This window comes from Mobula hypostoma, chromosome 3 (genome assembly GCF_963921235.1).
Source record: "Mobula hypostoma chromosome 3, sMobHyp1.1, whole genome shotgun sequence".
NCBI classification, from domain to species: Eukaryota; Metazoa; Chordata; class Chondrichthyes; order Myliobatiformes; family Myliobatidae; genus Mobula; species Mobula hypostoma.
Genome location: NC_086099.1, coordinates 182,073,123 through 182,097,531, shown reverse-complemented (window position 1 = coordinate 182,097,531; position 24,409 = coordinate 182,073,123). Strand labels below are relative to the sequence as shown.

Below are 24,409 nucleotides of genomic sequence, written 5' to 3'. Positions count from 1 at the left end.
ATAACTCCTAATCTCATTACGGATATTTGATCATACAGTGCACTCATTGTCCGAGCCATTGAAGAGATGAAGGCCAAATTATTGTAAACCTAGATTTCAGAAAAGCTTGATTTCTCAGCTTGCTTGCTGCTTTAGCTTTACAAGAGATATTACACATTTTGCTGATTTGGCTTATCAACGTATGCCTGGCTCTGTCATGCAGATAGATCGGTCAATTGTATTTGTTCACCATTGGGTGCAATCAATCACTGTCTACTACATAGTTAAAATGTTCTAGTGATTACTAGAAGCAGCAGTTTTTCCATACTACATGCTGTATGCGTGGTCACATACTGAAATCATGTAAAATATTTCTCCAATGTTGCCCTTTATTAGAAAATAAAAAGTTCTTAAGCTGTCATGAAACATACAAAATTTCATTGAGTAGGTCCCGACTTTAAAGGTGGAAGACAAAAAAAATTAACTCGGAGCAATATTTATAGATCATAGAACATAGAACAGTACAGCACAGTACAGGCTCTTCGGCCCACGTTGTGCCAACCCTTAAACCCCTGCCTCCCATATAACCCCACACCTTAAATTCCTCCATATACCTGTCCAGTAGTCTCTTAAATTTCACTAGTGTATCTGCCTCCACCACTGACTCAGGCAGTGTATTCCACGCACCAACCACTCTCTGAGTAAAAAACCTTCCTCTAATATCCCTCTTGAACTTCCCTCCCCTTACCTTAAACCCATGTCCTCTTGTACTGAGCAGTGGTGCCCTGGGGAAGAGGCGCTGGCTATCCACTCTATCTATTCCTCTTAATATCTTGTATACCTCTAACGTGTCTCCTCTCATCCTCCTTCTCTCCAAAGAGTAAAGCCATAGCTCCCCTAATCTCTGATCATAATGCATACATAGGCAGGAGGAGAAGATGGCAGCGTGCCTGCATGTGCGCAGCCCTCCGATGAAAAATGATATCGTATCTGTTAAATAGGGGCCGTGGACAGTTCTGATTTGATGGAGAATGGACGTGAAAGCACAGAGGAACATCTGGAGAAATTTCTGAAACGCTCGTCCGCTGCTGTTGTTACTGTGTGGTCGGAATTCTTTCAGAGGGTAGGCCTCAAAATCCCCGGCCTTGCCTGCTTTTGGCGACCGAGAAGGAGGTCGAATCGTTTGAACAGAGATAGCGCTCAGTACTCAGTGTCCGAGAGCTAATCAGAGCTCGAAGTTTTCGGAATACTCAGGGTTGGATTGTGGTCGGCATGGCAGGGAGAGTGTTTTTTGCTTCCTTCTCCCGTCTGCGTGAGATGTGGGACATTTGAGAAACTTTGAACTTTACTGTGCTCACGGACTTCTTCATCAAGTTATGGTATTGTTACGCTGTTTGTAACTATACGTTATAATTATGTGGTTTTGTCAGTTTTTTCAGTCTTGGTTTGTCCTGTGTTTTGTGATATCACACCGGAGGAAATAATGTATCATTTCTTAATGCATGCATTACTAAATGACAATAAAAGAGGACTATGTGTATTCATAATCATACTCTCTAAACCAGGCAGCATCCTGGTAAATGTCCTCTGTATCCTTTCCAATGCTTCCACATCCTTCCTATAGTGAGGCCAGTACCCAATGATTATGTGGGGATGACTTATCACAGTGAGCACAGAGTCAGAGAGCAGTACAGCACAAATCCAGCCTCTCAGCCCATCCAGTCTGCGTCAAACTGTTATTCTGACAAGTCCCATCAAACCGCACCTGGACCATGGACCATGGACCATAGACCACCGTAACCCTCCCGTCCACGAACCTATCCAAAATTCTCTTAAATGTTGCAGTCAAACCCACATCCACTGCTCGCAGTTCACTCTGAACTCACACCACTCTCTGAGTGAAGAAGTTGGCCCTCGGGGGAACGTCGACTCAGACCATGAGAGGCCTGCGTCGGGCATTTTCATGCCTTACAAGGTGCAGATTGGAAGTCTGTGTGGGGCGTCACTCCTCGCACAGACTAGAGCAATGTGTGATTAAGTGCCTTGCTTCAAGGGCACAAACATGCTGCCACAGCTGAGGCTCGAACTAGCGACCTTAAGGTACCTAGATGAACGCCTTAACCACTTGGCCACATGCCCAACGCCTTAACCACTTGGCCATGTGCCCTCAGGTTTCCATTAAACTCTTCTGAGTTCTTATGGAATTATGGAATGTTTATGGTATTTCCCTCATCAAGTTCATGCTGGTTCCCTACCAGGGCAACTCTCTGGTTCTATTTATTTTCCCTGTTTCAAGAGCCTTTCAATTGCTTCATTGTATATCATTATCCAATTCCCCATTGAAAGGCATACTGGATCCTGTCTCTACCACAGCTGTAAACTTGTCAAACCTGAAGTGCAGAGGTGCCCGGAAAGGAGCAATGGTCCCCAACAACAACCACCTCTAGATTGTTACTTCATGAGATACATTTCTCTGCGTTGGCACCTAGTTCATGATACATACATTAACAATCTTTGCCTTCCCCAATCTACTCTCCTGTGAAACAAGGTTGTGGTGTTTTAGCTCAGTTAGATGTAGATGCTGTACACCTTTGGGTGCCTTGAGCAGTGGTTGGTGGAAGGTCCATTAACTGAAGAATTTTTGAAGCTATCGTTACTGTGGACTGTATAACAATAAACATGACACCCTTTATTCAACTATCATAAAGAGAAAAAAATCCACCAGCTGAATGTTCTAAATGTCCTTGGCTTTTTGCTACAGTCAAGACTGAGAACCTATCTCCTACTTATAAGGACGCTATCCAAAAATATCAGCTGATAATACCAGTCTTACCTTGCAGTCTTTGCTTATCTTGCTGATAGATGGCCCAGAAAGTCTTGCCATATGTCCTGGAAGATGTGGAAATGGGCTTTCAATATATATGTAATGACCAGCTGGAGTTCTCAGTGTATGGTCAGTGGTTGGGCTTGTCCCCAGTGTTGGGATACTCCCCTCTTTAAGGATCCAGTCAAAATTATCATTTCTCCACTGCCTCCAGGAGCACAGATCAAATTCGAAATCACAATGTCCCAAATTTGTACCTGCAAATGACATGTTGTATTACATGTTAGTAATTATTCCCCAAGTTTTACTGATTATACTACTCTTTTGGATTTATCCTTCAATCATGATCCTTGCAAAAATGGCTTCCTGATGGATCCTGAGATGAACAATAACTCAGCCTTGGACCCATGGTGCCATTTGTAGAAATTATAGGTGTTCTCATTTGGGAGAGCAAGTTGCTGTTAGTGGCTTTCTTTTTTTAAAAAATTATCTTTAAGGCTCCCATATCAGCCTTAACATCAAGGGTTTTTTTTAAAGGAAAGACTCCTTTAGGTCCCACTGACAACAGTTGACGGGCAGTTCTTCACAGCTTGTGATAGCAATGTCTATTTCTTGAGCTACGCCCTTACAGTATCTTTGTAATTTGTCTTTGATTGTCATAGGATCTCCAGCACTGGGTGAGTTGATAGCATGGAACTTGTTCGGAGAGTTAAAAACAGAGCATCTATACTATTCCCAAAACTCACGCGAGTTAATGCCTCACCATTATCTCAATGAGATTATTGTTAAGGACCCCTATTAGTACTGTAGTCTTAGTCAAAGAATTATACTGAAAGGAAGTGGACCATTGGTCCAACTCATCCACACTGACCAAGCTGCTTACCTGCAACGTGAGGTAGTCACATGTCCCTCTAAACCTTTCCAATCTACATACCTGTCCCAATGTCTATTAAATGTTATAACTGCTTCTGTCTCCACCATTTTCTCTGGTCGTTTATTCCATACTCTGTGTTTGAGAATGTTGCTGCTTTAAACCTTTCGCCTTGTCCCCCTTCCTCCCTATGCTTTCTAGTTTTAGATTCCCCTACACTGGAGGAAAAATTGTGACCTTATCTGTACCCCTCATGATTTTATAAAACTTTGTAAGGTCACCCCTCAGCATCCTTTGCTCCAGGTGGAAAAAAAAGTCCCAGCTTATCCAGTTTCGCTTGATAACTCAAGCTTTCTAGTTCTGCCAACATCTTTGTGAAACTTTTCGGTAACCTCTCTAGCTTAATCCTATAGTGTGGTGATCAGAACTGCACACAATACTACAGGTGCAGTCTCACTGATGTCTTTACAGGTGGAACATGACATCCCAACTCTTTTACTCAATGGCCTGACTGATGAAGGGCAACCTCATTTATTATCTTCTCTTGCCTAGTTACAATGGTACAGAATCAGAATATCCTATTCTCAGTGGCTGGTCTTGATGGGCTTGGATAATCATTGGCTGTTATATTGTTCAGCAGAGTATCATAGAACATAGTACACAATGTTGTGCCAACTTTTTAACCTACTCCTTAACCCTTCCTTCCCACATAGCCCTCCATTTTTTCTTTAACCCACGTGCTTATCTGAGTCCTTTAAATGTCCCTGATGTATCTGCATTTACCACCATCCCTGGCAGTGTATTCCATGCACCTACCACTCTGTAAAGAAAAAAAAACTCAACTCAGAAACTCCCCTATATTTTCTTCCACCCACCTTAAAATTATGCCCATTCGTATTACCCAATTTTGCCCTGGGAAAAAGTCTGACAGTTAACTCTATTTATACCTCTTAATGTCTTGTACACCTGTATCAAGTCACCTGTCGTTTTCCTTTGCTCCAAAGAGTAAAGCCCTAGCTAATTCAATCTATCCTCCTAAAGATATGCTTTATGATCCAGGCAGCATCCTAGTCAATCTCCGTGTGCTTTCTAAAGTTTCTGTATCATTCCTATAATAAGGTGATCAAACTGAACTCGAGTGTGATTGAACCAGAGATTCATAGAACTGCAACGTTAGCTCACAGCTCATGAACTCCGTCTTCTGACTGATGAAAGCCAACACACCACATGCTTTCTTAAGCACCCTGTCTATTTGCACCGTAATTTTAAGGGATGTGGATCACTAGATCCCTCTATTCCTCCACACCGCTATTAATCTTGCCATAATCTTCTACTCTGCCATCAATTTCAAACTTCCAAAGTGCATCACTTCACATTTTTCTGGATTGGAAATGTTGACAAGATTGAAAAAATCCTGACCCTTATACCAGTACTTCAGCCACTGATTCATCTTCCATATCATCCTATTCTTAACTTACTGGTGTGAGGCACAGGCAGCAGTCCAGAAATTACTACTCTTGAGGTCCTGCTCTTCAGCTTCCTTCCTAGCTCTACATATTCAACCTTCAGGATCTCTTCGCATTTCCTAGCTATGTAGTTAGTACCAATATCCATTACAATTTCTGGCTTCTCATCCTTCCCCTTAAGAATGCTGTGGACCACTGGAAGGATTTCAAAATTACAAATCTTAGATTGAATGTAGTGTCTAATTTGTAAGTAACGAAAAAAGTGTGAATGAGGCAGCTCAAATTTCTCTTTCAGCAGACTAAATGTTGCAAACCCTCCCTCTATGTACAGGTCTTCAATAGAAACTGGACCCTTCTCCCTCCAAGCATGGTAGGTTTTATCTGACCATGAGGATAGAAAGGAGTGATTGAAACAGATTGGTGTTTGTACAGAGGTCTCCTTCCAGGGAAACATGTGGTTTTTGACATTTAAAGAACCCTCCTGACTCCAGGCATCTCGTTTCTAAATTTGTACGTTTGTTTGATAATTGCACTGCAGCATTTACTATGAAGATTAGAGATACCTGGAGAGAAGAGTTGGGCATTGAATTATCTGAAGCTGCCTGGGATAAGTGTTTGTCTATGATACAGGCTTGTTCTGTTAACAGCAGACACCAACTGATCCAGTTTAAATTTGTCCACTGTCTCCATTACTCTAAAGTTAGATTCCACAGGATTTACCCTTCTGTCTTGCCAATGTGTGATATATGCCAAGGGACGGGAGCCACGTTGTCACACACCTTTTGGTTTTCTCATTACTGACTGGATCTTGGTCCAAAATATTCGACTAGTACTCAAAGGCCTATAAAAGATCCTTCCCCTTGGAAGCTGGTCTTGCAATCTACTATTTGTTTCCCTGCAGCCATACAACAGTCTCTGATGCTGGGGATGATTGTTGCCAAAAGACTTATCTTGAGGGAATGGAAATCACCTTCTCCCCCTTCCTTTCGGAAATGGATGGCTGATATGATCTCAGTAATACAAATGGAGAAACTTAGGTTCTTGAGAACCAATTCAATTAAAAAAATTTGGCTATCTGTGATCCATTTCTTGCCTACCTGGACGAGGCCAGGGGTGGATGAGCAATTTCCCCCCAGCTGATTTCTCACAGCCTTTATTTGAGATTTAATGTTTAGTATTTTTGAGCACTTTGTACAACAGGCATCCTTCTAATGTTATGTCTCTTTCTTTTTTTTGGCTTATTAAAAAAAATAAAAATAATAAGAATGCTGTGGACCCAATCTGAGACATCCACGACCTTAGCACCTGGGAAGTAAGATACCATTAGGGAGTCTCTATCATGTTCATAAAATCTCCTGTCTGTTCCCTTAAAAACTGAATCCCCATCATCACCACCACACTCCTCTAATTCCCTTTTCCTTCCTGAGCCACAGAGCCACTCAATGCTAGAGACCTGGCTGCTGTGGCTTTTCCCTGGTAGGTTGTTTTCACACTTCCCAATAGTACTCAAAGTGTTACACTTGTTATTGAGGGGAATGGCCACAGAGGTATTCTGCATTTCATCGGGGAGATTGAAGTTTGCCCAAACCTCCCACAACATGCAAGAGGAAGACATCACTGAGATTGAATCTATTCTCACTGCTCTACCTATGGAATAATAAAGAAATAAAGAAATAAAAAGAAGCAACAGAAACCTCAACCGAGGTTTTGCCTCTCTCATTGAAGACTATTCAGCCAAAGGTTCAATTCTCCTGACCTATTCAAACTCAAATTAGTTTTATTGGCCTTAGCAATTGCCTAATTAACCAATCAATTTAAAACTGAACAGGAAGTACTGACAGGCTTCCTGCAACATGTAACAGCCTCTGTTCATGTCAAACTGAGCAGAAACTGACAGGTTTAATCTTGATATATAAGTATCAATAGAAATTTTTGTGCATCAGTTTCCAAAGAAACTCCCTTAAGTGGCTTCCAGTGGTAAAACTGGCAACCCATGCCCTTAGAGACAATGGTATCTGATTCTTACGAGAAGTTTACAGATTTTTTTCCAGATTGATTATTGGTTTCATTTAATATAAACGGGAAATCATAACCCAGAGAGGGCCTGTATCTCTTCTGATCCTAGTTAATGTTGGTAATTCAGTGAGATAGTACACCTACTGTATAAAAGAACAGTTGGGATCATAACCAAGCTATACACATGGACATGGATGTCATTCTGTAGATTAAATCAGTGAAGGCACTCCAAAGCAATTTCCCAGATAAGCTAACAGTGCACAGAGTCCTGTGCAGTATTGTATTGTCCATGATTATTGATAGTGAAAGATGAAATCAGCTGAATTTGCATGGCCCTGACCATGCAGGTGAAGAGCCTTGGTCTCTGCGTGAGGAACAGGAGTCCAGACTTGGGTAACTTCCTGCAAGGGACATGCTGCAGATAGATGATCATGTACAATGATAGCACAATCACTAGCAGATTGGAGATCAATGGATGAAGCCTTAGAAACATTGATCAATAGTGAAGATGTCCAAGATTAAAGACTCTTTATCAGTTCTGTAGTCTAAGTCAATTCCTAGGATTATCAGTTTTTATCCTGTCCAAAAAGCTCGATCACATCTTCTTTTGCTGAGACTCCAGCAGCAGTTTTGTTCCTTGGTGAAGGTTGACATACAAATACTCTTTCAGCACCATTGTCTTCATGAATAGATTCCCTTTTGAGACCTTCATTAATCCCACTTCTCTCCCTATAGCATATTTCCTGTTTGAATATTTTGGGATTCCCTTTTAAGTCTGCAGCTTTTTATTTTTGCAGACAAGATGGTGCTGGTGAACCACTGTGATGTGTTGCGGCAGCTTACAAAACAAAATATATTTCTTCTGACCTACTTTCACTGCAAATTGTAGCCTGTAATTTTCCCTTAGGTAATGTACTTTTGAATCATGTTACCAAAACTAACAATTTCACAATCTATGGAAGGACTTGGTGGACTTAACTCTCAAGCACGCAGATACGGCACCTTTAAGCAGATGATGGTACATTGCCACGAAAGTAAGAGAAGAAGGAGGGGAGGACGCCAAGTTAGATTGAAACACAGGGGAATGAAATTCCCTCTACCCAGCATCCTGTTAGCAAAAGTACGGTCGCTGGAGAACAAGGTTAAGGGCCCAAGGGCAAGATTGCTGTAGCAGAGAGAAATGAGAAATTGCTGTGTTTTACACTACGCGAAGATATGGCTCACTCCCGACGTGTAGAATACGTCGGTAAGACCCGAAGGCTTCTGGATACACAGGATGGACTGGACTGCTGTTTCAGAGAAGGCAAAAGGTAGGGGTCTGTGTTCCATGAAAAACTCCTTGTAGTGTTTAGACACAATGGTCTTGTCCCCACTCTCGTTCCCTCAACCAGGAACATCTAATGGTTAAGTGCCAACTGTTCTACTTCTGAGGAGTGTTCTCCTCAATGATTCTGCCCTCAGTTTACATACTGCAAATAGTAGATGTTAAACAGTGACTCCCAAAGTATTGAATGCTGACATCAGCAAACATGAACCACCCTACCCTGACACCTTTCAAACTATTGTCGCGTATTTCATTCAGGCCTGTTTGAAGAAATATTTGCCCAAGTATCATCAACAAATAACATGCTGCACCAGGGGCCCCAACATATTCAACTATCGCTATGATATGATTAAGAATGTCCTCCGTTCCATGCCTAAACCTCAGCTTGGGAAATCTGATTTACTTGGCCGTTCTCCTCCTACCTCCATACAGGCAGAGGCTAAAGAACAAGGCTCCAGAGATAAGGACAACAACAAGGTGGATACAGGATGCAGAGGAGCGGCTATGGGATTGCTTCAAGTCAGTGGACTGGGCTGTGTTCAAGGGCATATCAGAGGATCTGAACAAATACATTAAAGTCGTCACGGACTTTATAAAAGCAGTCATAGCAGAGGGTGCTCCACAAAATCACTCAAGAGTTCTCTCCAACCAGAAGCCTTGGAAAAACCACGAGATCTGCAATTAGCTGAGAACCAGATCAGTGGCATTCAGGTCTGTTGACCAAGTAAGATACAAGAGATCCAGATACCAGATACAAGAGACCAATGCCTTTGAACAAAAAGTCCTGCAAAAAGTAATGGATAGAGCTCAGTACACACAGGTAAATCCCTTCCCACCACCGTGCACATTTGCATGAAGTGTTGTCACAGGAACGTTGCATCCAACAAAGAGGACCCTAATCATCCAGGCCATGCACTCTTCTTGCTGCTGCCATCAGGACAAAAGTACAGGTGCCTCAGGACCCCACCTCCAGGTTCAGGAAAGTTATTATCCCTCAATCATCAGGCTCTTGAACGAGAAGGGAAACTTCACTCAACCTCACTCGTATTTCCACAGTTCGTTGTTTTTTGCACATTTGCTGTTTGTCCATCCTGTTTGGTGTTCGGTCTTTCATTGATTATATTGTATTTCTTGAATGCACTGGTATATGCCTGAAAAAAATGAACCTCAGGGTTGTATATGGTGACATATATTACTTCGATAATAAATTTATTTTGAGATTTGAACTTTCTCAAACTCTGTCTTTGCCTTGCTTTCCTTATTCAATTCCTTTTCCAACTTCCTGCAATCAGCTTGGCTCTCTGGGATCTGTCATAAATTATTATATTTTGCTTTACTCTGTTCTGTATATTCTTTAATCAACTAGCCAGCTCGATCTTAAATTACACTTCCTTCTATCTTAGAACAGTACAGCATGACTCAAACTGAAATATTTCAAAATGTAAATTCATCCAATTGTGCAATTATAGTCGGCTGGCAAGTGCATTCTCATCCTACTGATGTTGATCCCTCTGTAACTCAACATTATTTTCTTAGTGTAGTTTACGTTAAGTAAAACTGCTGCCTCTCAGGTTTCAATCCTGATCTCCAGTGGAGTCAATACCTTCTCCTTGTGACCACAGGAGTTTCTCCTGGGTTCTCCAGGTTCCTCCCACACGTAGAACATATGGGTTGTGAGGTTAATTATTCACCGGAAATTGCCGCTATTGTGTAGGTGAGTGAGGGGTGAGTCTGGGGGGAGCTGATAGGAAAATGGAAAAAATGCCATTAGTGTAGCACTAATGGTTACTTAATGATCAGAGCTTGTTTACCGCATATTTCTTTGGCTTTATGATTTTATGTTTGGGATATTTCCTGGCTGATGCTTGCTTCATTTGGCATAGCTATTTCCCGCAATTAACTTCAGCAAAGCTGTCTTCCTTAGTGAATCAGAAATGCATTGATCAACAGAGTAGTTTGGAACACAACTCTCAGTTCAATCACTTCGATTCAAGTTTAAATGTCATTCAACCAAATGAGACAGCGTTACTACAGGGTCAAGGTGCAAACACATTACCTGCAGTCACACACAAGATCATGATTACAGAATAAAAGAGTCTTGACCCATAATGCCCCCCCACACCCCCAGTGATACCATGGCTTGAGATCCTGTCCTCGCAGATACAAGACAACAAACCCATTTAGTAGATCAGTAAAATGCAACAAAGCGGAATATGCATGTAGATAGTTCAGACCCCACCCCCCAGCCCACTGGGATCATCTGTCGCCTGCCAGGCAACTCCATGGCTTGGGGCCCAGTTTTCACATACACAAGCACATATGGAATATTAGTAAAAACATAACCACACAATATCAATGTATATTCCTGCTCCATGATGCTTATATTATTGTTATCTCATGATATTCTTGGAGAGTTGATATGTTCCACTATAGCTTTTGTACATCTCTGTAATGCCTCTATGAACTCGGTCCTCATTGATGACCTATGGAGCAGGAGCAAGAAACAATCTGCAGTGGACGTGACAGGGAATGAGGAAAGCTGCAACTGACTTATATGCTGTTTGATAAGTCATACAGCATTTATGGGACAAAAGAAATGTTCAAAAGTTGGACGTTCTTTACCCTTCTCAGTCTATCTATTAGCTCTGGGCCCTGACTCACCAATCCCCCTTTCCCCTTTATACCGGCCACCTTCCCCCTCCACTCATTTTTCTGATGCAGGGTTTTGACCCTCCAGCAAAATGTTGCTCCAGATTTCAGCATCTGCCGTCTCTTGTACCCTCCAGGCCTATGGAATAATCCTGGTTGTGTAATTGCACTTTAGAATATAAATTATAGTCAGCATTTTTATACGCATGCAGTGGAACACCAAAAAAGGAATTCTTTCTGGATAAAGGTATTTTGTATTTAATAAATGCATGCACTATTATCATAGCACTAACAATTAGACCAATATTTATTGTAAAGCAATCAAAATAATTTTACATTTCATTTTCAAGACATAAAATGTAACACATTAATCAACAGCCTAACAAATGACTGAAAATAAATTCTGCACTTTACATAAGCATGATTAATTACTTACTGCATATGAGTGGAAGCTCATCAGAATGATCAGCACAATCGTTGGTGAAGTCACAGAGCTGCTCTTTAGGAATGCAGTATTTGTTGGTACATGAATACTCATCAGAGCTGCACTGTCTGGCTGGGATCAGAAGAGCTGCACAATTTTCAAAGGAAATATCATCCACTGCAATATCACCCATATAACTCACACCCCGCTTGGCTCTAATGAAAACCTGTAAACATATTATAACCATCAGTTATAAACTGCTTGTTCATGATAAACATTAACGACTATAATAAATAAGATTAGTAGCAGGCCATTCATCAAGATTTTCGTTGATTTACCTCAACACATTATCTAAATGTTTCCTAACATCCAGAAATCTTTTTCTGTCTTGAATGAAATCAATGGATCATCTTCTATTGCCATTCAGTTTAGAGGATTCCAGAAATTCCCCATCACTCAGCTGAGTGAAGAAATTTCTCATTCTCTCAGTCATATGCACCCTACCCCTTAATCTGAGGTAACTCACTCCTCTTTACATTAGTGGCATAGCAGTTTCAAATTCCCGGGGATATACATCTCACACAGCATCTCATGGTCCCAGAACACATCCTACACAATCAGGAAAGCTCCCCAATGCCTCTACTTTCAGAGGAAGCTGAGGAGAGCTGGACATTGCACATCTATACTTACAACCTTCTGCAGCTGTGCTGTAGAGAGCAGCATGACTTGCTGCATTACTGCATGGTATGGAAAGTACACTGCAGCAGACAGAAAGGCTCCACACCAGGTAGTTAAAACTGCTCAGCACATCACTGGCACCAGACTGCCCGCCATCGAGGACATACTGTATTTACAGAAAGGTGCTGGAAAAGGACCAGTAACTTCGCAAAGGACCCCACCCACCCTGCTCATAGACTGTTTGTCCCACTTCCATCAGGAAGGAGGCTATGTGGCATTAATGCCAAGACCACGAGACACAAGAAGTACTTTCCCCAAGTAGTAAAGCTGATCAACACCTCCACCCACTAACTCCCGTCCCTCCACAACCCCCATCAACCTATGTACAGACACTCCTGTGCCTAGTGTCAATTTAGGGACATGAAATCAATTTATGTACGCAAGCTATCGTAATGAATGCATATTTATTGTTTCTTTTTATTATTGTATGCTTTATCTTATTATGTTTTTTTGTGCTGTATTAACTCAGTAGTGGGTGGAGTTTAGGAGATGATGGCGCCTAATGGTGAATCCTTTGCTTGCATCTTTGGAAACAGCTCTATTTCCATCTTTGATATCTCTTTTTCTCCAGTTCAAGATTCTTTTGAAGACCTTGACTTACACACTGACTTCAGTTCTTTGGGGAAATTGGACCTGCTCCCAGGGCCTCATGACTGGTTGCTTTTCGATATGCCAAGGACGCTGGTGCTGGATTTTCGTTGCTCTGGAGACAGGCTGATTCGAAGCTGGTGCTGCCGCCTGATGTGTCGTGGGAGTACACGGAAGATCAAAAGCAGTGAGCTGGCTGCTGGCTGTGTGCTCAGGGACCCAAGTTCTTTGGGCACGAGGCTCAGAAAAAAGCAATGCAATGGACTTTTAACATCATAAATCAGCAAATTGTTTTGTTATGTCTCCCCTCTTGCTGTGAAACAGGAACACCCCTTTTTCACTTATTAGGGAGAGAAAGAGACTGTGGTATGTCGAATACTGAGTGAATGAGTAGTCTTTAGGTCTTTATTGATGGTTTGTTGCATCAAAACATGGAAGAAGAGAGAATATCTTGGAGAGAAGGGTCTTTACTATCCCGACCTCTTTATGGAGGCAGTGTGCACGGAGGGGAAGCTAGTTCCTGTGGGTTGTTGAGCTGCATCCACACCTCTGTGCAACTTATTGAGGTCACACACTGAGCAGATGCCATTCCAAGCAGTTGTGCATCCAGGCAGAATGCCTTTTACAGTGCATGGATAAAAATTGTCCCGAGTCCATAGGATGCTACAGAAAGTGTATGGCTTGCTTGACTTCACAGGTCCGGGAACTGAAGACTTAATCTGCTCTTTGACTATTGTGTGCAGTTCTGGCCACATTATTAAAAGATGGATGAGGAGACTGTGGAGAGCGTGCAGAAGAGGTTTACCAGGATTCTGCCTGGCCTGGAGGGTGTGACCAACAAGGAAAGTTTGCAGAGTCTTGGGTTATTTGCTCTGGAGCATCAGAGGCTGAGGAGAAATCTGATAGATGTTTATAAAGTTATTAGAGCCTCAGATAGGGTAGTCATTCAGAATCTTGTTCTCAGGATAAAAGTGTCAAGCATGAGATTTCATACACAAGTTAGAGAGGTAAAGTTTAAGGGAGATGTGCAGGGCTGTTTTGTTTTACACAGAGAGTGGTGGGTAACTGGAATGAGCCACTGGGGTAGTAGTAGAAGCAGGTAAGATAATGGCGTTGCAGAACTGGTAGATGTATGAATATGCAGGGAAGGGAGGGGTATCATGATTGGCACAGACATCATTGATGGATGGCCCTATTCATGACCTGTACTCTTCCATATTCTGTATTTTTCTTCAAAATTGCATCGAGTGCAGGCCTGCTTTACTCATATAGCAAACCTGCCATTCCAGGGGCAAGTCTATTACCTCCTCAAACAACAACCAACATTCTGGAGGTTGAGCAGCATCTGGCTCTAGATTCCAGCAGTAAGAGATCCAGCACTGCTTCTGCAACACCTCCCGGTCTCCAACCAGCTAAGTCTCACTCCACTCCTTAAGAAGGAAGGAAGGCAAAATAAAGGAAATTATAGACCAGTCAGCCTAACCTCAGTGGTGGGAAAAGTGTTGGAGTCTATAATTAAAGATGAGGTTTCAGGATACTTGGAGACGAATGATAAAGTAAGTCAAAGTCAGCATGGTTTCTGTGAAGGGAAATCTTGCCTGACAAATTTGCTTGAGTTCTTCGAGGAAGTTACAAGCAGGGTGGACAAAGGAGAGGCAGTAGATGTCATTTACTTAGACTTTCAGAAGGCATTTGATAAGGTGCCACAGATGAGGCTGCTTAAAAAGATAAAATCCTATGGTGTTACAGGAAATCTACTGGCATGGATAGAGAAATGGCTGACAGCCAGGAGGCAGCGAGCTGGATAAAGGGGGCCTGTACTGGTGGGCTGCCATTGACTAGTGGTGTTCCTCAGGGGTCAGTATTGGGACAGCTACTTTTCACATTGTTTGTCAATGATTTGGATAATGGAATTGATGGCTTTGTGGCAAAGTTTGCAGATGATACGAAGATGGGTGGAGGCGTGGGAGTGCTGAGGAAGCAATTCAATTGCAGCAGGACTTAGATAAATTGGAAAAATGGGCAAAAAAGTGGCAGATGGAATACAGTGTTGGGAAATGCATGATTATGCATTTTGGTAAAAGCAACAATAGTGCAGACTATTATCTAAATGGGTAGAAGGTTCAAACATCAGAGGTGCAGAAGGACTTAGGAGTCCTCGTGCAAGACTCTCAGAAGTTTAATTTACAGGTTGAGTCTGTGGTAAAGAAGGCAAATGCAATGTTGGCATTTATTTCAAGGAAAACAGAATATTGTGGCAAGCATTTGGTCCATAATGACAGAGGAGGAAGCTCTTTAACTCAACAACAATTTTTTATTGTGATAAACACAAAACAGACCAGGTACCATGACCCAGAGAGTGAACCCAACCAGTCTCACACAGACGGGGGATGTGACCATCACACACCCCGGTTATGGTCAGGGTGACCCAGAAATACACAAGCAAATAACTGTATAACTCAAGTTAAAATGTAACAATAAATGAACTGGAACTTCCTACTATAATCTCACAAAAGCATTTTAACACGAATAATAAACAGTACTGGTCATTAGAAATGCAGGGGCCGGCTGTCGACCCCCCCCCCCCACAGAGCGTCAAGCGTCACAATATAAAAGCAAGGAGCTAATGCTGAGGCTTTATAAGACGTTAGTCAGGCCACACTTGGAGTATTGTCAACAGTTTTGGGTCCCATATCTCAAAAAGGATGTGTTGTCATTGGAGAAAATCCAGAGGAGGTTCACAAGGATAATTCCAGGAATGAAGGGGTTAACATTTGAAGAGTGCTTGGCAGGTTTGGGCCTGTACTAAATGGAATTCAAAAGAATGCCGGGGGGTAGGGTGGTGAATGTTGAAAGGACTAGATAATGTGGCTGTGGGGAGTATGTTTCCTATTGTGGGGATATCGAGAACTAGAGGAAATTGAAATTGAAAGGAAATTGAAATTGAACTTAAAATTGAAAGGCGATCTTTTAGAACAGAGGTAAGGAGGAATTTTTTGAACCAGAAAATGGTTACTCTGTGGAATGCTCTGCCACAGACTGCAGTGGAGGCCAAGTCTGTGGGTAAATTATGGCAGAAGTTGATAGTTTCCTGATCGGTCAGGGCATCAAAGGATATGGCGAGAAGGCAGATGTATGGGATTGAGTGAGATCCTGGATCATCCATGATGGAGTAGTGGAGCAGAATTGATGGACTGAATGGCCTTACACTGCTCCTATGTCTTATGGTCTTAGGATTCACCAGCTGCTCATTCCAGACCTACCACCTGCAGCCAATTTAACCCCAGTTCTCATCCGCAGTTCATTTTCACTCATTGAACAAGTTGACCTCAAACAGCTGCTCATTGTATTTAGCTTCTGTTCTCCCTTGGTTTGTGGTCCTTTGGGGCTTGTTACTTTTCTGTCTAGTTCTAAAGTTATTGGTTACTGCTGAATCAGCTCTGCTTTTGGGTCAAGCCTCCTCTCCATTCCCTGACAGGATGAGTGAACCATCGATTAACCCAACAGAGTATGCTCACCTGGAGTAAATAGTCTGCCAACACAAGTACACAATCCAGAAGCAGCACAAAACCATCCACTCAACTCCTCGGTGCAGCAGCTCCACGGCATTCAACCTCCTCCCCGCAGCCCTGATTCCATGCCAAATACTTGTATGACTCAACCCCCTGTCCCAGTGCTTCTTACAGTTTGAGCTCCTGCTGCCTCGGTATTCTATAAAACGAGCCAAGATCGATTTCCTCATCTGTCTCTTGACTGGGCCACTGCAAGCTGGGACAATAAAATCCCCATTTGCAGCAAATATGAGGTGTGCCAGATTTTTGACCACCGGGGTTGTAGTATGGATACTTCACCTGTATCTAGGCTCAGGCTCCGTTCTGGATTACATTATGGAATTCATTCTTGAGGCAGAGTGAAGCTAGAATGCAGAAGAGCTGCTGGCCCATTACCTTCACGGCATCTCAGAATGCTGGGAAGATGCTCCGTCTACCCAGGAGATGCCCACCGACTTTGAAAGCCTCATTACTCCGGCTCTTTGTATTGACAAGCATCTTATCTCCAGATCATCAGCCAGGACCCCGATTCTGTTCCCAGAACATTTCAGGTTTCAAGACCCTCTTCACCTAACCTCCAGAACACATGTAGCTTGGGAGAGTTCCCTAACTCCCCTGAGGGTGTGAGTGCTGGTGGAGACACAACCTGTGCAGCTACTATGAAGCAGCCTACCACAACTGCTTCAAATGCCCACGGCATTTGGGAAAAGGCATCTCCAAGTAGGGATGAGCTCTCTCCAGCCCCTTGTTCCAGCACAATAGCCCAGCTCACTCTGTCTGTCCTCCTCTGCACTCTGGCTTTGCAGGCACAGGAACTCTGGTGGATTCTGGCGCAGCAGACACATTTCAGCTTCGGACTCTGTGTGTACTACTTGGATTCTCTACTGAACCTATGGACTGGATGGGAAGGCACACTTTTGTGCCCTCTTCCGACATAACTTCAACCCTACACAGCACCATTATGGAGTAGGTGACAGGGAACTGGTCGCTATTATGTGAGCCTTGGAGGAATGGAAACCTTGGCTGATGGACAGCACAGAGCCTTTCCTGATCTGGAGACATATCCATACAACAGACCTGCCAACATTGGGCTCACTAGACCCTCTTCTTTGAACAATGCAACTTCACCATCACTTACCTACTTGGCGATCCAAGAACACAAATACAGATGCCCTGTTACTTCCATTTGAGCCAGCTGAAACAGAGACTGACGATCAGCCCATCATTGCACCCTCCCAGAATCTGACCCTAATCATCTGTGACCTTGAGAACCAGCTCCACTAGGCGCTACAGCACGAGCTTGCTCCAGCCAACACACCTGACAATGATGTGTACACCCCAGTAGCTGTGCCTTCTGATGCACTCCAGTGGGGCCGCTCCAATCCCTCATTAGGCCATCCAGACGGACGATGGACACTGGACTTTCCGCAATGCCGGTTTTGGTGGTCCATCATGATCACAGATTTATGTCAGTTTTTCACAGCCCGTCCTCAGTGTTTCCAGTCTAATTCCTCCAACCAGGGGTCCTCTGGGTTTCAACGGCTCCTACCGGCCTATCGACACCTGTGGTGTTGTATCACTGTGGGTTTCTTTCATGGGTTTGTCATCTGCAGATGTTGATTCTGACAGTGCTAGAACAGTTCGACAAGGTGTCTCACTTCATTGCCCTCCCCAAGCTTCCATCAGCCACTGAGGCTGCAAACCTGGTTCTCCAGCACATGGTTCTCCTCCATGGCTTCCTTCAGGACATTGTGTCGAGCTGGATACTACAATTCAACTCCTAATTCTGGGAAGCTTCTGCTACCTCTGCACCTCAGTGAGTTTGACTATCATCTGCGGACTAACGTTAAGTCAGAAAGTTCCAATCAGCTGGTGGAGAAGTCTGTGCAATGCTTTGATGCCTTTAACCCTATCACATGGAAGAAGCATCTGCCAAACTGTTCCACAACCTTCACACCTCTTCTGCCACAGGTACGTCACCCCTTTAGGTCCTTCATGGCTACCAACCCCTGTTGTTCCCTACGGAAGAGTTCATGCTGGAGGTACCACCTGCCAGGGCTTTGGTTTGCTGCTATCGTAATGCTTGGAGAAGGGCATGGAGGGATATCCTAACTGCTAACCATGCCTAACATTGCCAGGCCAACCATTATTGATGCCTAGCCAAACTATTGTGGCATGGGATCTGTGTCTGGCTGTCCACCCAAGATCTGTCACTGTGCATTGACTCCTGGAAGCTCTCACCCAAATTCCTGTTGAATCATCTCCATGGCTCTGCGTTTGGGTCAAGACTCCTCTACATTTCCTGACAATTTCATGTGAAAGATCACCAGGGCTTTTTACAATTGCTGTAAAACAATCTGTGTTGGATTGAAATTAATACATTGCAAAGTCCAACATTCCAATTGCACCTCTACGACCTTATTATGTATATTTGTAAATGACTTGTGTACAAGAGCACCATTGTGCTTTGCTTGTTAGAATATTGTAGCAGGATTTCTACATAGACAAGCTATATTTACAGCTAGAAACTGTTAATGGCATCTTTTTACCACCACTTTCTGCCTCTTGATACTTAACAAGTGCAGGCCACTTTGCACTGGGTATCTGGATAAACAGAAGATTAGTGAGAATGGTGCTGAGAGATGAGGAGGCCTTGGGGAAATGGAGTATGGGAAGGAAGAATGTTCACACCTGTTGTTAGGGATAGATGGTGTTTTTTCTAACTCAATAAAATGATGAGGAAGAAGAATCAAAGGCAATTAAAACAATTTGGATACAAATAGATCATAATGTCTTCATCTTAAGAAGGGTCTTGCCCCAAAACATTCTCTATTTATTCATTTCCATCGATGTTGCATGACCTGTAGAGTTCCTCTTGCATTTTGTGTGTGTTGCTTTGGCCTTCCTGGTGTCTTTAATTAAGCTCTTAGTTTGCTTCAGCAATATGTCTGGCAATTTCAATCAAAACAGTCAAATGCTCATGAAAAAGTATATGGGGCAACTAAATGGACATTGGGCATACTATACAGTGGTCGTTGAGTTCAGCTAACAGAAGGAGAAATTATTTTTGATTATAATTCAAATATTTTCACTGACAGCACTTCTGATTCAAAGCAAATAGTTAAAAATATCCACTGGACATATAAGCAGATAAGGTATGAAGAACATTGTAAATGTCTGTGATTCCTCAGTGATGAAATAGGGTAAGTAAGGCTCACCAATAAAAACAGATCCCTTGGAAAATGATTAGAATAATAGCACCCATGTTAGCATATACTCTAGGTGTGACCTAACACTTTCAGATGACAAGGAAAGAACAAACTCACTGAATACCAGAGAAAGCAGATAACAAGAATATGAGTGACGGTATCTCAAAATACACCTAAACAATTGCCTATATAGTGCACAGCACTTTCTTGCTGCTGACAGATAAGGAGAGAGAGTCCTTTAGGTCACATGTAAATTAAATGTAAACTATTTCAGCTGAATTTTAATGTTGAAACCTGTGGAGAGATACCGTATATCTTCATATAAAGAAAGGAAAGACATAATACATGTCAAAAGGTATAATTTTTATGGTGGATGGAAAAGAGACAATCTTGAAAATGTTGTTTTCAATTCTTATAAAGTGTTAGGGCAGTTTAACAAAGATGCCACTGCAGATGAGTATGGCATGTGAGAAGCCAGGAAGTAACACAAATTGCTTAAAGCACAGGTTTGATTTCAGACAGATTATTGTTTCCAATTCTGAACATCATAATTCAGAAAGGACGTAAGGGTTTTGCAGAGATTTTGATAGAAAGGTTATACATCATAATCAGGTAATTAGGCTGGAGAAACTTGTGTTATTCTCCTTATATTAGATAGCATAAGAGGAAATATGACAGAAGATCATGAAGGGTCAGGACAGACTATACAGAGGAAAATTCTTTCCCATGAGTGCAAGCACAATAATTGTGGCACAATGTAGTACAAAGCAGAGGTGAGCTAATGAAAGCTACAGTTTGTAATGCACTGCTTGGTTAGGTGGTGAATGCTGTCTTAATAACAGACTGCGAGAAAGAATTAGATGAATGCTTGAAAGAAATAAAATCCAAGAATCTGGGTAAAGCACGACAAAGAGGTACTAACTAAATTACCTTTTGAAGAACCAGCCCAGATTTGTGTGGCTTCCTAGTATGCTATACTATTCTATGATTGTAATAATTAACCATTTGATCATTTGAATAGTTTAAGTTATTCCATAATCCTTTTCTGACCACTTTCATTCAGTCTTCATATTAGCTTTATTAAGTTTCTACTTTGTGCATCTGTTCATATCTAATGCACCAAAATTTGTAATATTTAAATGACCAAAATTTAAATCATAGCTGGTCTCTTCATTATATTTTTTCAGAGTCTTCAGCTTCTAATTTGACAAATAAAGTGAAAGCTAAGTAATTGTTTTATTATTTACTGTCTTTTGGCTCTTAGTAGTTAAGCAGAACTATATTATTGAGAGAAGAGATTTGTACGGATTCTCATGGGAAGAGAACAGAAAATGCTTGAAATACTCAGCAGGTCAGTAAGCACCTACATAAAGGCCTGCAGGATTAATGCTTCAAGGTGAAATAGAAGGGTCTTCCAAATAAATGTTGACGCCAGTACTTCTTCCATTGGCCTGTTGAGTATTCCTAGTTTTTTGTTTTCAGTTTAGATTTCCAGCATCCATATTCATTTGGATTCTCATATGATTTCTTGAAGAAGTTAGACCTTAAGACACAGGAGAAGCATTAGGCTATTCTGCCAATTGAATCTACTCTACCATTCAATCATGGCTGTGCTATTTTTTTCGACCCCATTTCCCTCATCCTCCTTGTAAGTCCATAAATCATAGGAGATTATTAGGTCATTCGGCCCAATGAGTATGCCTTGCCTTTCCATCATAGCTAATACATTATTTCCTCTTAACCCCATTCCCTTGCCTTCTCCCCATACGCTTTGATACCATAACTAATCAAGAACATATATACGTCTGCTTTAAATATACCTAATGAATTCGCTTCCAGAGTCACCCATGGCAATGAGTTACACAGATTCACCACTCTCTGGCTAAGGAGGAATTTCTTTTATGTTCTTTTATTCTGCCTTATGCCCTCTGGCCCTAGAATCTCTCTTAACTTATCCTCATTAACCCTTATCCCCTTTACCAATCAGAAACATAGCAATTTCTGTCTTAAACACACACAGTGACTTGGTTGCCACAGCCCTTCGTGGTAACAAATTCCACAGATTCTCCACCTCCTGGTTGAAGAGATTCCTTCTCATCTCAAGGGAGATCCCTTTATTATGAGGCTGTGCCCTCAGGTTGTAGACTTTCTTACTAATGAAAACATCCCATCAGGGCCTTACAGAATCAGATAGATTTCAAAAAAGATCCCCTTCATCATTCTGAACCAGCCTAGAGACATCAAATGTCCTCTTTTCATTTCTGGCATCATTTTTTGTGAACCTCATTTGGACCCTCTCCGAGACCAGCACATTCTTCCTCAGATACGGGGCCCAAAATGCTCACAAAGCCCAATCTTCAAGATAATATTTTTCTCCTCCAATCAACATGCACATTTTAAACATCATTGTGTTATAGTAGATAGTTAAAAGTAAAAAGGGCAAACCTGAAAATGAGACTGAACACCAAGAAATATTTCTCCCCGCCTCCAATGGTTACCCTGGCTACCACTTTGAGACCAGAGTAGCTGTGTAATGTTGCCAAATTTGATGAAAACCTTAATGAAAACAAAATTGCAATCAGTGCCACAAGGATCTGAATTTGTAGAATCTTAAAAGAAATGAAATCAATAACTAAATATTGTTCAGTGTCATATGATTTTTTGAGAAATTGTAAATGAATACGGTAATAATTCTTCCAGAATTGAATACTTAACATATCCAAAAATGCATGCTGTTAAAAATTGACTGAACTTGTTTAAGGTAATGAAATGAAACCTAATTTTTAACAAAAAAGTAACCAATTCTAGATTTCTATGTTTAAGAATTACATTTAAGAGCAACTGTGCTGTAATCTAGAAATTTTACTGATGAAAAGAATGGGTTCAACACTACGAAAAATATTACCTGTAATGATCCAATGGTAGCTCCACTCATGTGATACCAAAAGACCAATTTACACTTTGGGCCAGTAAGAGAGATTTCGGGAGTGAAGATGTCAGCTGAGTGTCCAAATTTCCCATTTGAACTATCAGCATAAAGGTACCAACCTTGTTCTGTGCCCCTGCAAGTGTAAGTTAAATGTTTAAAGTTGGCTTATTCAAATGTTTCAGCCCTACGTTAAAGTACATGCCAATTGTTCAATAATTCTGGTATCCAATACAGTTAGTGTATTATAATTCTTTCTTACAGCACTCTGAACTGGACGGATTATTGTTCATCATTTATATAAATAGCTTGGATGAGACTGTACAAGATATGATTAATAAGTTTGCAGATGACACTAAAATAGGTGGTATCATGAACAGTGAAAAAGGTTATCAACTATAACAGAGGGATCTCGATCAGATGGGTAGGTGGGCAGAGGAATGGCAAATGCAGTTAAGCATAAGCTGTTGCATTTTGGGAAAAAAACAAGGGTAGGACTTTAATAGTAAATGTAGGGCCCTGGGGAGTGTTGCAGAAGGACCAAGGAGTATAATTATATAGTGGTGTCAATGTTAGACTGGGTATTGTTGAAAGTGTTTGGCATGCTGATCTTCATCAGTCAGGGCATTTGAGTATAGAAATTGGCACATTATGCTGTAGTTATACAAGATGTGTCTAGTGTTGTTATTTTGCTATAGGAAAAAATGTAATTAAGCTGGGAAGGGTGAAAGTAAAGTTTACGAGGATGTTGCCAGAATTGGAGGGCATGAGTCTGGAGAGTGAACCCACAGAGATCATTTGGCCTGGATGGAGTCCCGAGCTGTACCCTTAGATCATGTGCAGAACAGCTGTCGAGGATATTTTTCGAATTTTCTTAACTTTTTTCCACTTGAATGTGAGGTTCCCACTTGCTTCAAGAAGACCACTACCTTCCTGGTACCAAAATAAAGGTAACATACTTTAATGACCACTGTTTTATGGTTCTAACATCCATCACCATAAAGTGTTTCAAGAAGCTGGTCATAGCTCACATTAACTTCAGCCTCCCAAACACTCTCAACCCACTACAACTCGCCTACTGTCAAAACAGGTCTATGGTGCATACCATCTCAATAGCCTTACATTCTGCTCTGGAGCATATGGATAATAAAGAGGCCTACAGTATGTCAGATTACTGCTTACTGACTTTAGCTTTACGTTCTATACTATAATTCCAAGCAAACTCACTGCAAACTCCCTGACCTGGGACTCAACACTTCCCTCTGCAGCTGAATCTTTACTTCCTAATAAACAGATCATAATCAATAAGGAGAGACAGCAATACCTCCACTATGATTACCTTCAAAACTGGTGCTCCACAAAATTGCTTTCTCAGTCACATACCTTATTCACTATACACTCATGAATGCACAACCCTGTTCTTCTCTACTTCTGTCTACAGGTCTCAGATGACAACAGATAGTGGGTCAAATCTTAAATAGCAATGACTTAGATTGCAGGAAAGAGATAGAGAGCTTAGAGACATGTTGTCATGATAACAACCTTTCCCTCAAAGTAAGCAAAACAAAACATTGATTTCAAGAGTGGTGCATATACTCCTGTTTACATCAAGAGGGTTGAGGGCTTCAAGTTCCCAATTTCTTGTCCTGGTCCAACCATTTAAATGCAATGACCAAGAAAGAACACCAGTGCCTCTACTTTTGAAGGAGGCTAAAGTAACTTAGCATGTCCCCATTGACGCCAGCAATTTTTAATGATGCATCATGGAAGATAACTTGTCTGGATGCATCGCAACTGCTCTGCCCATGAATGCAGGAAACTGTAGAGAGTTGTAGATGTAGCTC

The 24,409-nt window shown here is 41.8% G+C and overlaps 1 protein-coding gene across 2 annotated transcripts in view; it reads right to left on the bottom strand.

Moving 5' to 3' along the window:
- The window catches only part of malrd1 (MAM and LDL receptor class A domain containing 1), a 392,346-nt gene that overhangs the window by 201,445 nt on the left and 166,492 nt on the right, over positions 1-24,409 (bottom strand). For both annotated transcript variants that reach the window (XM_063044212.1, XM_063044213.1), the window contains exons 21-24: positions 22,545-22,701; positions 22,085-22,195; positions 11,566-11,779; positions 2,813-3,060 (exon numbers count right to left, since the gene is read on the bottom strand). In XM_063044212.1, the coding sequence (XP_062900282.1) occupies positions 2,813-3,060; positions 11,566-11,779; positions 22,085-22,195; positions 22,545-22,701 (730 nt within the window). The remainder of the gene's footprint in view (positions 1-2,812; positions 3,061-11,565; positions 11,780-22,084; positions 22,196-22,544; positions 22,702-24,409) is intronic.